At 39.6% G+C, this 13,868-nt stretch overlaps 1 protein-coding gene across 1 annotated transcript in view; it reads left to right on the forward strand.

The window, feature by feature from the left end:
* The window catches only part of JAG2 (jagged canonical Notch ligand 2), a 68,874-nt gene that overhangs the window by 13,128 nt on the left and 41,878 nt on the right, over positions 1-13,868 (forward strand). The window contains exon 3 of the mRNA XM_040067815.1: positions 12,723-12,777. Coding sequence (XP_039923749.1) covers positions 12,723-12,777 — 55 coding nt within the window. The remainder of the gene's footprint in view (positions 1-12,722; positions 12,778-13,868) is intronic.

Genomic DNA, 13,868 nt, shown 5'->3' on the forward strand with positions numbered 1-13,868 from the left:
GAAGTGATGAGGGAATTGGACTTAGAAAAACACTGCCACACTCTCTGCTCCCTTAGGAACAGTGGTTGAGTGTGGGCCTCTCCTCTTCCTAAGGCAAGGCATCTAGAGCTCATTAGCTGGAATTGGTTTTGTGGGCATTGCTTTTTCAAAGACAAAGGGAAAGATTGCAGTGCTATCAACAGCTAACATTATTTAAAAGGGTTAAGATTAAAACACTACTCTGTATTCCTAGGGCCTTTGCATACATAGAACTTGGGGGCATATCTGTTTTTTTTTTTTTTTTTATATTTGCTTACCTTCTTAGTATGCATATTTCCAATACAAAAGGGAGTGCATGCAGGTGTTCTGTGTTTAGAGCAATAATTAAAGTATGTTATTACATAGTTAGTTTAATTCCCTCTTGACTTCAAGTTGAAATTATAATGATGCATGGCTTCAAGTGCCCAGAGGACACTAATATCCATGCCACATGGAACTCAGAGGGGAGGGGAAGAGCAGTATTAATTACTAGTTCATCTTTGAATTCTAAATATTAGCATAAAACAAGTCTTGCACTAACCGTTAATGGGTCTTCATGGTTGTTACATACACTTCAAAAGAGACAATCTAGCTATACTTTCATTAATGCAACAAGAAAGTGTGTGTATAATGGGCTTAATTTATCTTGGACTTCATCCAAAACTTTAGGAAAAGAATAGGACTAGGATATTTGGTTAATATCAAGTTTGCCTGAAACAGTTCAAAGGTGGTAGCAAGGCTGAAAGCTTCTGCTTAAATTTAATAGAGCAATGTTCAGATGGTCCCCACTGTCTGACTGGTACTGTACTTGTTCATATCTCTTTATCTAAAAGTCTTTTTTCTCTGTTCTCTAATTTCATCAATACTTTCTTCTGGTCTTTGCTATTGGATTAGCTGGGTGGATTTCTGGAAACTCCTCGTGCCAGCTCCAGCTGTGGTGGACAGGACTGGAGCTTATTAGCTGCGAAGTCATGAAAGTATCTTAAGATGTAGCTAGTTTATTTCCTGTAACATAATGGTTAGGCAAAATGTGTGTTGAGAGTCTTAAGATCCTCTGTCTAAACCAGTGGATTCTGATTTTCTTTTTGTCCACTAAAACAGAATACTAGCAAAGAAACATCTACTGGAATTGCTACTCTGATCTTGTATAAAATTTCTGATTTAATTTCAATTTCTAATCTCAAAAATCAACACCTTGTGTTCTCCCTGAATAGGATGGAAGGCTGTTATTTAAGGTTTCAAGCATGTTTTAAGGATTAATGCACATGGGGTTGATTTCATTTTCTTTTCTGCTGCTTTTGCTCTAGAACTGACAAAAAGGGAAATGTAACTGAGGGATGTTAACTAGGCTCTCCTGTTGGAGGGAGAGGCAGAATACAAACAGATACTTGGTTGACAGTTATCAGGTAGGCTACTAGGATGTTGCCTCTTCCTTTTTTATGGTTGTAGTGTTCCATACCAAATCCTACTGCTCTGGTTGGTAGCTTTTATACTTAAAGTAGTGTTGGTAATTGGCTGGCTTCTCTACTACTTAATTTATTCTATGATGTAGAAGAATATCTTGCTAATGCTAATTTATATTCCAATATACTTTTGTGAAGCCTCACTGGGACGGTAACACCCATATCGAAGGATACCCAAATATTTGTTAACTTTTAGTCAGACTACATAAACGTTTAATGTATACAGATAACTTGAGTAAATTAGAAATTAGCAGAGGAGAGCTGTGCCTGTAGAAGGGATGACTAATGGTTCTTCTATAACTCTTTTGTAGTCTGTGTTCATCATTAGTTCTTATCACCTACTTGAAATGGAGCAAAGTGATGAGCAGAGTGGTTTAATACTCTTTTCAGGTGGATTTTATCTTTTACAGTGGTCATGTGTAAGTAGAGCATTGCTGTGCTCAGGTTGCTGAGAGAAGCTGTCCTTTTTTGGGACCTCTTGTCCACATGCCTAAAGCTTTTTATGGAATGCTAGGCCTCTGCCCAGCAGATCTGAGGATCAGCTCCAAGATGCTTTTGCCATGTTTTTTGTTGCAGATTGGAATAAAATTGGTGAGCTGGGTTTCCTTTACCTGGAAGAAAAGCAGTTTCACAGAGTTGTCAAAGAGTATTGAGTTTCTGCAAATCTTTTCCCAGGACTTGTTGGAGACCTGCAGGAGAAGATCTTCTGTGCTTACTGACAAAAACTTAGAAGACTTTTTTTCCTTGCTGGAGAGTGTGAAGAAGTTCAAATCAAAATCATTACTAGCAGTCAGTTTACCTCTGTATAGGTATGGCTCCAGAAGACCTGTGATGTCTTAATTCGTGTTTATTTTGGTCTAAAATATGTTTCCTGAGGTCACTAAGGATTCTGAACTCTGCTCAGATTCTGAATCTGTGTTGTCTGAGGACTGGGCTGAGCCTGTAGCAAGTGTCAGGCACACCCAAATGGCTAAAAGGATGTATCTACTGTTTCCATGCATAAGGAGTACCCCAGGGGTCCTTGCAGAGTATCTAGAAACATCTTTTGGAAATCTAGCTAATTAACCTGGTTTGCTCTGAAGAGACAGGTTCTTCCAGTAGTTTGTGTCTGGGATCTTGTGTAATGACAAGGATTCCTTATGTGATTTCAAGTTGTATTTTATGGAGGGTAGTGTTACGTTTAAGGTGGTTCAATCAACTAGGGGAAGTCCTGTAGCAAGTCTGTGAGTGTTTTTTACTTTTTATTCCCTTTCAGCTTTTAAATCCTAGCACTTTTTTTAGCTGTTATTTCCAGACTGTCACATATGCTTTTGCCTTCACAGCTTTCTGTGCCAGTCATGCTAAACTAATCTTTGCCTTTCCTATTCTATTCTTCCCCTAATTCTCCCTGGAGAGTAAAGATGATGTTTTGAAAGCTGTTTTGTTCCTCAGACTGGTTCCTGAGTGACTGAGAGGCCCAGCTTTTAATGGGGGAAGTATTTCTTGCTTACTCTTCAGCTGGTATGGAATAACATGTGTGTCTGGTGTGACACTTGGCTCAGTGACACACGTAGATGGTGCAGAATCACTATCACTTTCTTAGTGGAGGAAGGTTAATTAGGAATAGCACTAGCCTTCATCTGTTCCTTCATCACAGAGGCCGGTAAGAGTTGGTTTTGGCTAGTGTAAATAGAATAGCTAAAGTTTGGAGAGGAATTGTGAAATTATTTCAGTTATTTTTCTGTGTAAACCTTGGTTTACCAGTCTTCTCCAAAACAAGTAGTGATTTTCTCATAGTTAAACCAGGATTTTTGTCACAAATGCGCCAATGAATTTTTGTGTGAAAAATTGCTATGAAATCATTAAGCTTTGTATTTCACTTGACACTTGTCAATCTTCTAGTGAAATAAATGCTTACTGTATTTGAGCATTTCTGTTGTCTTGTCTTGAATGACAGTATGTTCTGCTTTGTGTCACCTGACTTAATCACTATTAAAAGTCTGTCTGGATTATCTTGTCCTCAGGGGAAGTTTCAGCAGCCTGCAGTCCTCTAAACCTTTATTCTAAATAATATCTCCCAGTTAGTAGCTTCAGCTCAACTTGTCTTTTTTATCTGAATAGCATTTGTTACATTTTCTGCAAAGGTACCTGACTGAATAGCATGCATGGGCTGGTGATTTCTGCATTTGTTCTATTCCATGTGACATTTCAGTGTTGCAGAAAGGAGAATCTTGATTAAATTTTTCAATTATGTCTTCTGTCATGGTTTTCAAAGAGGAGTTCTGAGATATAATTATAAATCTGATTTAGAATTGTGCTTTGTTTCTCCTGGCTTCCTTTTCTTCCTCAAACACTCCTTGGTCACAATTTTGATTATCCTGGGATAGATGGTAATGGCTCAGGCAGGTGTGCAAGATTCCACTGTATAATTGTTTTATTAACTTTAGCGCTATCTTGTTTTAATGTCAGCCGTAAGAAAAGTGAAATACTTGCTTCAGAAACAACGCCTGTACTGGAACTGGAGTTCAGGGAGTGTAAACAAATGTTCATTGAAGGTTAGGGATAAGAATATAGAAAACTACTTGTCATTGTTCCTAGCTTTGTTTTCAACCTGAGAGCCTCCAGAAACAGTTGTGGTTTGGTCTCTCCAAAGTATTTGTGCCAGTTTGCCCTTGGACCCACAAAACTCTTAAAACCACTTTTCCCGTGGGCCACCTTTGTAGCATTTTGCCAAGTTCTGCTGAAAATGCCATCCTCTCTGACTTCATGTCTTCTGGCCACGACTCCTGTTAGCTTGCTTTCTTACTATTTAGTTCTTGCCAAGACCATGGAAGTAGATGATCTGCACTGTACCCATCCACAGGGTCTGTTGAGGCATTTAGGCTTCTGTCACATACCCCTGTTGTGAGAGTTTCCAGGCTGAGGAGTTTTGGCCAACTCTTTCATTTCTCTTATGGAAATAACTTGATTCTTTATTCCTTCTTCTTGCATTTCTATGGACCTTTGATTTCTACAGTCTCCCTCCTGGAAGATTACATCTTTTCCTATCCAGGGGGCTCTTTTCAACAGACTTCTGAATATTAAATAGTCAAGACATGGGTAAGAGTGGGAGGCAGATCTCTTACTGTGATCAAAGAACTTGTGTTGAGTTTGTGAAGGGAACTTGCTTAGCTGGGAGAAGCTCTTTGGTGGATTGAAGGACCATAGCTGGTTATGGTTATCAAAAGATATATTTAGTGTAACCTTGCTTATCAATACAGATTTGCACAGAAGAACACAGTCACAGGTATCATTAACCCAGGGTTGTGGCGGGCTCTGTGAAAATTAGTTTACATTCAACAAGGTTGGAAGTTAAAATGAGATTTGCAATGTTGTACTCCTACTACAACAAGTTGGTACAAAGAATTCTGAAAGATACCACAGAAAGAGAAAAGAATAAGACAAAGTTGTTTAAAGAGCACTTAGAATGTCATTGTTCTAGTAACTAGAATAAAGTTACTGGTCATTCATCTAAGATGAAATTGGTTATTTTTTTCATAAGCATTAAACTTGCTTATTCAGTTGGTAAACATAATCTTTCCTCCTTGATGTATTGATTATTTTTATAAGGCAATACTTTTGTTGATACTTGTGTCACAGAGGAGGTGCCTAGGAACAGCATAGGTAGAAGGCATTTGCAATAAAATATAAGTGTTTCAAGAAAACTGACAGCTTATAGCACAGATTGGTATTAAACATTGATATTCTTGTTTCTTTCTGGAAAATCTCAAGAAAGACAAATTATCATGGGAGTCCTGAATAGCTGAATTTTCACTGATTTTTTTTTTTTTCTTTTGTTGGTTCTGAAAGTATATGGAAAAACAGATGATTTCTAACTCAATCCTATGGTATTTGCTGAAATTTAAGTGGCCACAGTTGGCAGCTCAGACTTCACAGTTGGAACTTAATCTCCCTGAACACAGCAGAGATGTGTAGATGCTGGAATCAGGGGAAGGGGGATGGATAGGGTGGGGATGAATAGCAGACAGCTATAAAAAGCAGAGGCAAGCATTACTTCTGTTCCCTTGGACTAGCATTACTGCTATGTGTGTAATGGTGCAAGGCACTGCATTAAAACAGGGAGGGGATCTTCTAGGAGCTGAGAGCAGTTGAGCTCTTTTTCAGATGAAATCCTCACATGACTGCTGCCTGGTCACATCTCCTGCAGGATTTTTAAATGAGAAGCTAATGACCTGCTCCTGGTGCTGTGAGAACTGTTCCTGGGGTGCCTGTTTCCTTTTTCCTCAGGGATGCTGCTGTCCTGGCTGCAGCAGCTGTCTGACAGGTGCTATGAGAGGTCAGGGCCAGTGCTGAACCAAATGTGCCATCTCTGACTTGCCATTTGTCACAAGGTTGACTTGGCCGAGATGTACTTTGAGTTTGTGTTGGGTGCTAAGTTACAAGAAAGTTTTGGAGTCTTTATTCCCATGGTTTTAGCTTCTCATATGTAGATGGATCTCCAGAGGGCTCTCACTTTGCTTTTATGTGGTCTGAGGTTGACTGTGTTAACGTCCTGCCTTGAGGAGTTCTAGTCTGTCATGGCATTTCAGGCTTTTGTGAAAATGGGTGTTTCCTACAGGCGTTAGCTAAAGCTAGTTTGTGACTTGAGGTGATTTTAAGAACTCCACAACTGAAATGTTTTCTGTCCCATGGTATATAAACACCCCTCTACACTGAGAAACTCCTGCTGCATTCTGCCACTGCAGGAGGATCAGAGTATCTTCAGACTTTCACCTGAAGATTTTACCACAAATGGATTCTCTGGTAAGGTATGTCAGGATCCTAGTAGTTTGATCACCCTGGAGAGAAGCACACTGCTCCTGTTTCATAAAACACTAGGTGCTGCCAAGTAGGTGTTGCAATACCCCTTTGAGTTCCTCCTTCAAATTGTTTTATCTTTCAGATGCATGCAGCTGGTTGTTGGTAAGATTCTTCCACCTAGTTGCTGGGTAATTTTCTCTACATGAAGTGAATCTCTACCTGAGTGTTAAATTTGATATATTATCTCTAGGACTGACTCTTATTCACCTGTTGTTTTTATTTGTGCTCTTTTTGCAATGAAATTATTTTAATAGTCTAGATTTCCCTCTGCCACCCCCATATCCACGCACACTTACACGCCCCTCCAGCCTAGGTTTTGCTTAGTTTGGTGGAGGAGTGGAATGAGTGTTCAGACTCATGTAGGTGGAGATATCAGCCTCTTGTCTGTTAACCATGGCAAAAAATAGCCCCTCTCACCCCTCCCTGGTTTTGCAGACTTCCTAAAGATTGTCAGGTGGGGCTAATTCACAAAGAGTTCCCCTCACACAACAGTAGGGCTCCAGAGTTTGTAAACATCATCTTGCTTTTGTGACTGGGCCAAGAGGAGTATAACTGCAATAATTGCTCTCAACTAGAAAACTTGGACTTGTTCAACTGCTTTCTGTTGCTGATGTTTGCAGGGTTCTAACCCAGCCTTCCACTCCTAACAAAATGGGGTTGTTTGGCTCTGGTTTCCAAAGGGAAAGCTTTTGTTTAGGACTTACTGTGCTCGCTCCTTAAATGAAAAGATGTAGAGTATAGTCATCTTTGTGATTTTGCATGGTGTGGATGGTCTCTGAATTCAGCAGACAAGCTTCTTGCATGCAAGTGGCTGAAATATCCTTCAAGTTTCAGAAATAGCCCCCTTCCCTGTCCCTTCCCCCATGTTCCCCCCAAATGAGGATGATTTACTTCTTCAGTAAAGGTCCCTATTATGACTTTGTAATGTCTATTTCTAAAAGATAAACCTGCGGACTGTCTGTCTGCCCTTAAACTTGTATTTTCTATGAGTCCTGGATCTTCTCAGAATCTTAGTTTCTTCCTTATTCGCTTTCCACCTCTGGGTTATTCATGAGGAAGTTGTATGAACTTGCGGCAGAGTTCCTGGGGAAGGAAATGGAATATGCTTGCCTTGAAGTCAGCTTTTTCCATGGCAAGTAGGCTGCCTGGGGGAGGGGGGGAGGTGCTGAAACAAAAAAAGGGGGGGCAAGCCCCCAGACCTGTGTTTGTCTCACTTGACTCAAAGTTTCTTATGAAAGTAAGTGTGAAAATTGACTGTGCTGATCATGACTTAGGGGGCTTGGCTGTAAGAAATATCAGTGGTGGCTTGTTCCAGAAGTTACAAAAATTAACCTGCAGTAAGACTAGTGCTATGCTATCCAGTGTTTGGGCAGTTGAAATGTTTGAGTACAAATGTTTCCTGTGCTTGATTGAGGTTTGAAAAGAGGCAGTATTTACTGAAGATGAGACCCTGCATTTACTGTGGGATGGTAGAACAGGAAGATAAGGTTTTTTTACTTCCTAGCTGATTCTTAAAACATTTTGCATGTAGAAAATCCAGTCAGTCCTTCTATTCATGTGAAATTAATGATTTTTTTTTTAATCTGTTAGTGCAGAAGTCACAATAGAATGTTATTAATGCAGAAAACTTCAAGTATTGATTTTAGCTCAAACTTCCCCTTTGGCATTTTTCAGACTGCGAGTTGGAGAATCTAAGTTCTATATTCTGAAACTGCTGTCATCAGATTGATCATCCTTCTTGGGATGAAAATTATGACATGACTGGTTTGTCAAAAAAACCCCTACCTTTTAAATGTTGATTTGCAGATAGCAAGGTGACAGTAACAGTTCATGAAAAGACAGTGCCAAACCAATATTACAGGTCTTGTTTCCCCCTCCCCAGAAGGAGGTCGCTGGGATAGTATGGGGAGTGTTTTGTTTGGTGTAAACAGTGGAATAATGCTTTGAAGTTGCTTGTGTCAACACCAATCCTGAAGAAAAAAACACAACTGAGGCAGCATCACCAGGATAAACAGACTTAATTTGTATCTTTCCAAGCTAGTTGGCATATCTGTTTAGTTAACTCCTACGATGTGACTCTTGCATAAGCTGTGCTCTTCTGCAGAAGTTCACTGATGCTCTTCTGACTTGTAGCCTTTAACATCTTCTGAGTTTTAATTTGATGAGCACAAATGATGATGTTGTGTGATTAATTCTTTCCAAAAAATGAACCTAATCACTAGAGCCAGTAGAGTCAAGTCTGTTTCCAGTGCTGTGTGTTCCATACCTCCATCCCCTCCCCCTCAAATCTCTGCCATGATCACTTTAACAATATTCTCTAAATATTTTGCTAGTACTGTTTGAAATCAACAACAGATTCTACTTCACAAAGCTTTTTGTATGTATCAGAGCAGACTGGAATATGCATGTCCTGCTGCTCTATTAGCCTGCAGCAAGAGTTGTGTGCAAGTTAAAGAAGCAGGTGTGGTGATGTGTCTGTGTATTATATGTAAGGCTCATGATTTTGGGGCATTCTTAGGATACTTGTGTAGTGTTTTTTGTTAGATTTGTGCATGAACTTGAGCACACTTAAATCAGCAGTCTCTGTGGGGAACATGTTCTCAAATAACTTTTAAGCGAGTCTGTTCATATTAAAGATCCATCAAAAAGCCAAGACACTGCTGGAAGATGTGAGAGGGTTAAAGATTTGCTGGATTGCTAGTCCTTAGGTTCTGGACAAGAGCTAAGTTAATGCAAGTTCTGTTGCTGTTTTCTGCAAGCACAATTTAAGAAAGATGTCTGGTATTAATGTCTCTGCTATAGCTGAGTTACTTGCAGCTGATGCCAGTAGATGTGTTGGTTAGTCTGTGCTGACTTTCTGTAGAAGAGTGCAGGTGTGACTAATGTCAGCTGACGGCAGAGTTGTCCTAAAATGAGTTTGGCCAGTATGAAGCCGAAAATATCCTTGAAAATTTATATCCGTTAGTGTTATTAAACTTCAGTGCTTACTCTGATCATTAGGCAAGATTACACTCAGGGTGAGTGGATGTTAAAATTTCCATGAATAAATCATTTTGGTAGTAAAATGTGTTTCTGATAACTGAGCTATAACTGGGAAGCTCTTAATGTTGCATATTAGGAACATATTCAGTAACACAGATGCTTTTTTGTAAGCTTTCTGCTGTTGTTTTAAAGTGAAGTACAAATTTCAAAGACCTATAAGCAGATCTAGTGCAAGACTTGATACATGTGGTAGTGAGCAAGACTTTTTTGAACAAGTAGGCTAAGGACCAGTTTTCTCTTTTGAGGTATAGTAGTTGTGATGATCTATTGCACTACCACAGGGAGGAATTCCTCTTTCAACTTATTGGCCGGCTGGAGATAGGAAGGGTGACAGGTTGGGTTGGTAACCTTAACTATCTTCTCTAGAGGTAAAATAGCCATCAAAATCAGTTTTACAGTTGCATTCTTGCTGTGTCTGTTTGGGGTTTTTAAAGGGTGACTGCATAACTCAGCAGAGAACAGAAGTTGCACAACTGAGAACTGTCCCAGCTGAAACCAACAATCCAGTAAATACACATTTGTCTATCAATACTGTGTAGTGCCATTTGATTAACATCTCTAATCTCCTGCAAGTGTGACTGCAAGCCCTCCTGAAAGGTTACACTCCAAACGCTTGTTCATGTGTGAGCTGTCAAGTGCCAGCCTGGTCAGCCATAAAAGTTAGATGCAGAGAAGTGAAAGGATTTAAGTCTTTTGTCTTGTCTTTGTTGTGTAGGTTCTTTAAACTTACTACAGGTGGGCTGTGGTTCTTGATGGTGACCAGAGGGCGGATGGTCAAAGCAAACACTGGAGACCAGGCCTGTGGGACCTGGGGATTGCAAAGCCAAGAGGAGGCAACATGAGCTGTGTGTGCTCCTCCACCTTTCGGAGGAGCAGCTCTGTGCCAGAGTAGTGGTTGCTCATAATGGGATGTGAAGTTTTTATAAGTTGTAAAGCAATATTTTCTGCTCCAGAGACTACTCCAAGTTAGACCATGAGGTTTGCCACCAGAGCTGTGGGATTTCCTGTTTCAAACGTCTTAGAATGGGTAGAAAGCCTCTTTATCCCCATTCACGGTGTCCAGCATGATCACACTGGAACAGTGCATTGCGTGGACCTCTTTACCCTCAAAAATTCCTTATCATCCTGAGCATGGATACAAATCTGCTTTCCAATGGTGTGATGGGAAAGCATAGATGACTGATCTGTTTCCTAAGACAGCAAGTCCATCTTAAATTTTTTGCTGCCTTTTGTGGGCAGTCAGATGCAACAGCCAATTTGCATTAGGAAGGACCAGCCCCTACATAAATAAATGGACATCTGGAAGCACTTGAGCACTGGTCTGTACTTCTAATACAAATCAATGAAACACAGGAAAACTAAGGGGTATTTTAGAAGGTAAGTAGTTAAAAGTGGAGGATTATAACTTTGGACTTTGCACTGATTGGCAGAATTCTGCCTAGATTAACTCGGAATTTTGGTGCAAAGCAAGGAGACAGAAGTTGCCAGACGATGATGTTAGGTTAGTATTATACGGAACTTAGCTTCTCAAGTATTCAATGTATGGGTGTTTTTTTCAGGTAGCAGTTAGGAAGAGGGGTTGCAGGAAGTGTTTTCAGGGTACAGTAGAATCCTATCTGCTTCCCTAAGTGCTGAGAGTGGGGCGTGCAGGGACTTGGAGGGCAAAGCCACTTAAATGCTCTGCTAATGTTTGTCTTTAAAAATTGGGTGGAGTTAAGGTGTGCTGTGATACTTCAGAGGTAGAGCCCTTTGCTTTCTCAACTGATCTCTGTTGTCCACTTCTAAGGGCAGTACAAGCCCAAGTATATCTCTGTCCAGTATGGTCACTGCTGAGATCCCTTTTCCTTTCCTTTCTTTAGTCTAATCTAAATAGTCACCACTAAACCTGTTTATTTTTGAGTGATGTAATATCATCTTCTCTAGTATTTATCTGAAAACACAGTAGAGAGGCTTATTTTCAAAGGCTGAGTTGGGGTTTGTATGTTAATGTTACTGAACAGTAGTAAAATAAGCACTCAAGTGCGTTTCTGGGTAAAATGATCTCTGCTGTAGTCATGGAAGACCTCAGAGAGCCCTTCTGCTTAGGGTGCTGCACTGATCCTATTGTTGCTGCTGTTCTAAAATGGGGAGGTCTCAATGTTACAATTAACCTCCTTGGTGTGGAGTTAAGGGGCGTGTAAAGTGCATAAGGAGCTATCTCAAGACTACACATCTCTTGTTGCAACAGTAAAATAGTCCTAATGCCCCTGTGAAAGGTAGCTGGACTCTTACATAATCTTCTTCCAAAGAGGGTCCTTGCAATTTCTTGGCTGAATGTCCCAATACCCATGTGAATTTATAGATTATTAGACTGTGAACTGTGCGCACATTAGTGCTTGAATCTGCATGAAGTTGTGTATAGGAGGACTTCAGGATAGTGGTGCAATAACTCTTCTGTTTTTGATGGTTTTGCTTTGATTTTGAATGTACGTGAGGATCTCAATGTTACTTGCAGCACTTGGAAACTATCAAAGTTGAATGGTTGGACAGCTATTCTTGTTCAACTCAAAGCAGTTAAAAATTACCTGTATGCATAACGTTTTTCTAAATAAGTTTAGTATTTGAATATCAACATCTGTCCTACATATTTGATCATAAACCAAGGAAAATGCCTGAAGCCTTCGTTTAGTGAAGTAAAGCCTTCATGTTTTTTCTAAATCATTTAGGAACTGTCTGAAATCATGAGGTTTTTTCTTTCCTGAGGGGAAAGTACAGTACCAGGTGTGCTTACTGTAATAATTGTTTCTGCTGTGTCTTTTGTAGATATGTTTTTTATGCTGCCCTTTCATGGGAAAGTCTGAATTTTTGGTAGATGCGGGATGAATTGTGTATTTATTCTTTAGATGCGTTTTTCTGTAAAACAGATCTGGTATAGACTTAGCTTTCATGTGCGGTCTTAAAAGATGGCTCTCATCCCTTTTTAAGGGAGGTGGTTTAGTTAAGTTTTAAATATGCCAGCTGTTTCCCAAGGTTCTGAACCTCATTTCATTCAAACCTTTTAGGGCTGCTTCTGAAAAGGATTTCTGTGGCTAAAGCAAAGCTGAGAATTAGATGCAGTGGCAGGAGAGTAATAATAATTCAGCCCTCGATGTGTGTGTGCGTGGAATGTTTTTGTTTTGCTGCTAGCATGGCTTGTCCCACAATTTTTAATGCTGCTATATTTCATGCTTTTGAGAAGATGCCTTCAAGGGCTTTCACATGACAACAGAGAAGTGAAATTTTTGGCTTTCTTGTAGCATTAATATCTGCTTATTTCAAATCAGTTTGTCTGGTTATAACAGTTTTTTATTACTGTCTAATTGGTGTCTTGTTTTTTTTCAGAGGTCGTTCACATTAATATTAGAAGCATGGGATTGGGATAATGATACAAAAGCTGGTGAGTATTTACTTGAAGCTTGGAGTTTGTATTTGGTCTGTTCTGTATGTTTGCAGATTGGGGAGGGGGAAAATTGTATCCTGCTGCAATCAGCCATCCCTCTAAATTAGCTCTAGGCAAACCTGTCTGAGTAAAGGGCATGTACAAATCCAAACAGTGAGTATTGGGTTAGGAATTGTGAAAAATTATTGCTGTGTAGGAAACAGAATGGACAGTTGTAAATAAAGGGTGTAATTAACATATGTCTCCTGATAATTAACTCTAAAAAATGCTTACAAATCATGCTACACCCCTTTTTAAAAAAAAAAAAAGATAATCTGTAGAGTTGCACTTCAAATTCTCCTCAGTCTGTCTGTGATCATGCTATGCAATGATTTCCATGATCTCATGGACAATTAAACATTCTTGCTCCCTGTAAGGAAAGTGTACTTCATGTTTTTGATGAAATTGTTCTAAATCATGGTATGATCCCTTCTCTGTTTCTCCTCAAGTACTGGAACTTACCTTGCATTTTCAGTTTGTAAATGCTAATACTCAATGTCACAGGACGTGGTTATTGATCTGAAGCGAAAGCAAGATTTTTTTATAAATACTTCAAAATCATATCAAGGTGCTGATTGCTGTAATGCTGCTAAAGCAGGACTCCAGCTTGAACCTGCTCTTTGTAAATGGTGTACAAATAGGTCTTAAAATAACCAATGCTTCTGGCTACAAGAAAATAATGAACCTCAGACTTGAATTGTGGTTATCGATGGACTATTTCATTTTGGTTGGGATCAATGTAGAGGAAGGTAAGTGTTTGAATGTTAAGATAGTGAAGATATTATATATGTCCCAGATCATTGTCAGATTCTGTATCAGATGAGGTTTTAGTTTGTGAACCCTTCTTCTGTTAGAATTAAGCTTATTTTGTCTTGCTTAACAGCTCCTTTAACCTTTTTCTGTTGGCTGTGTTTTCTTTATATCTCTGATATTAACATTGCTGCAACCCTTCAACTGAGTTTGTCCACAGCCGTCTTGAGTGGCAGTTCCTAAAGCTGGGCATAGTATTCCAACTGAGGTCTTGTGTGCTAAGCAAGAGTGAGTCTGAA

This window comes from Hirundo rustica, chromosome 6 (assembly GCF_015227805.2).
Source record: "Hirundo rustica isolate bHirRus1 chromosome 6, bHirRus1.pri.v3, whole genome shotgun sequence".
NCBI classification, from domain to species: domain Eukaryota; kingdom Metazoa; phylum Chordata; class Aves; order Passeriformes; family Hirundinidae; genus Hirundo; species Hirundo rustica.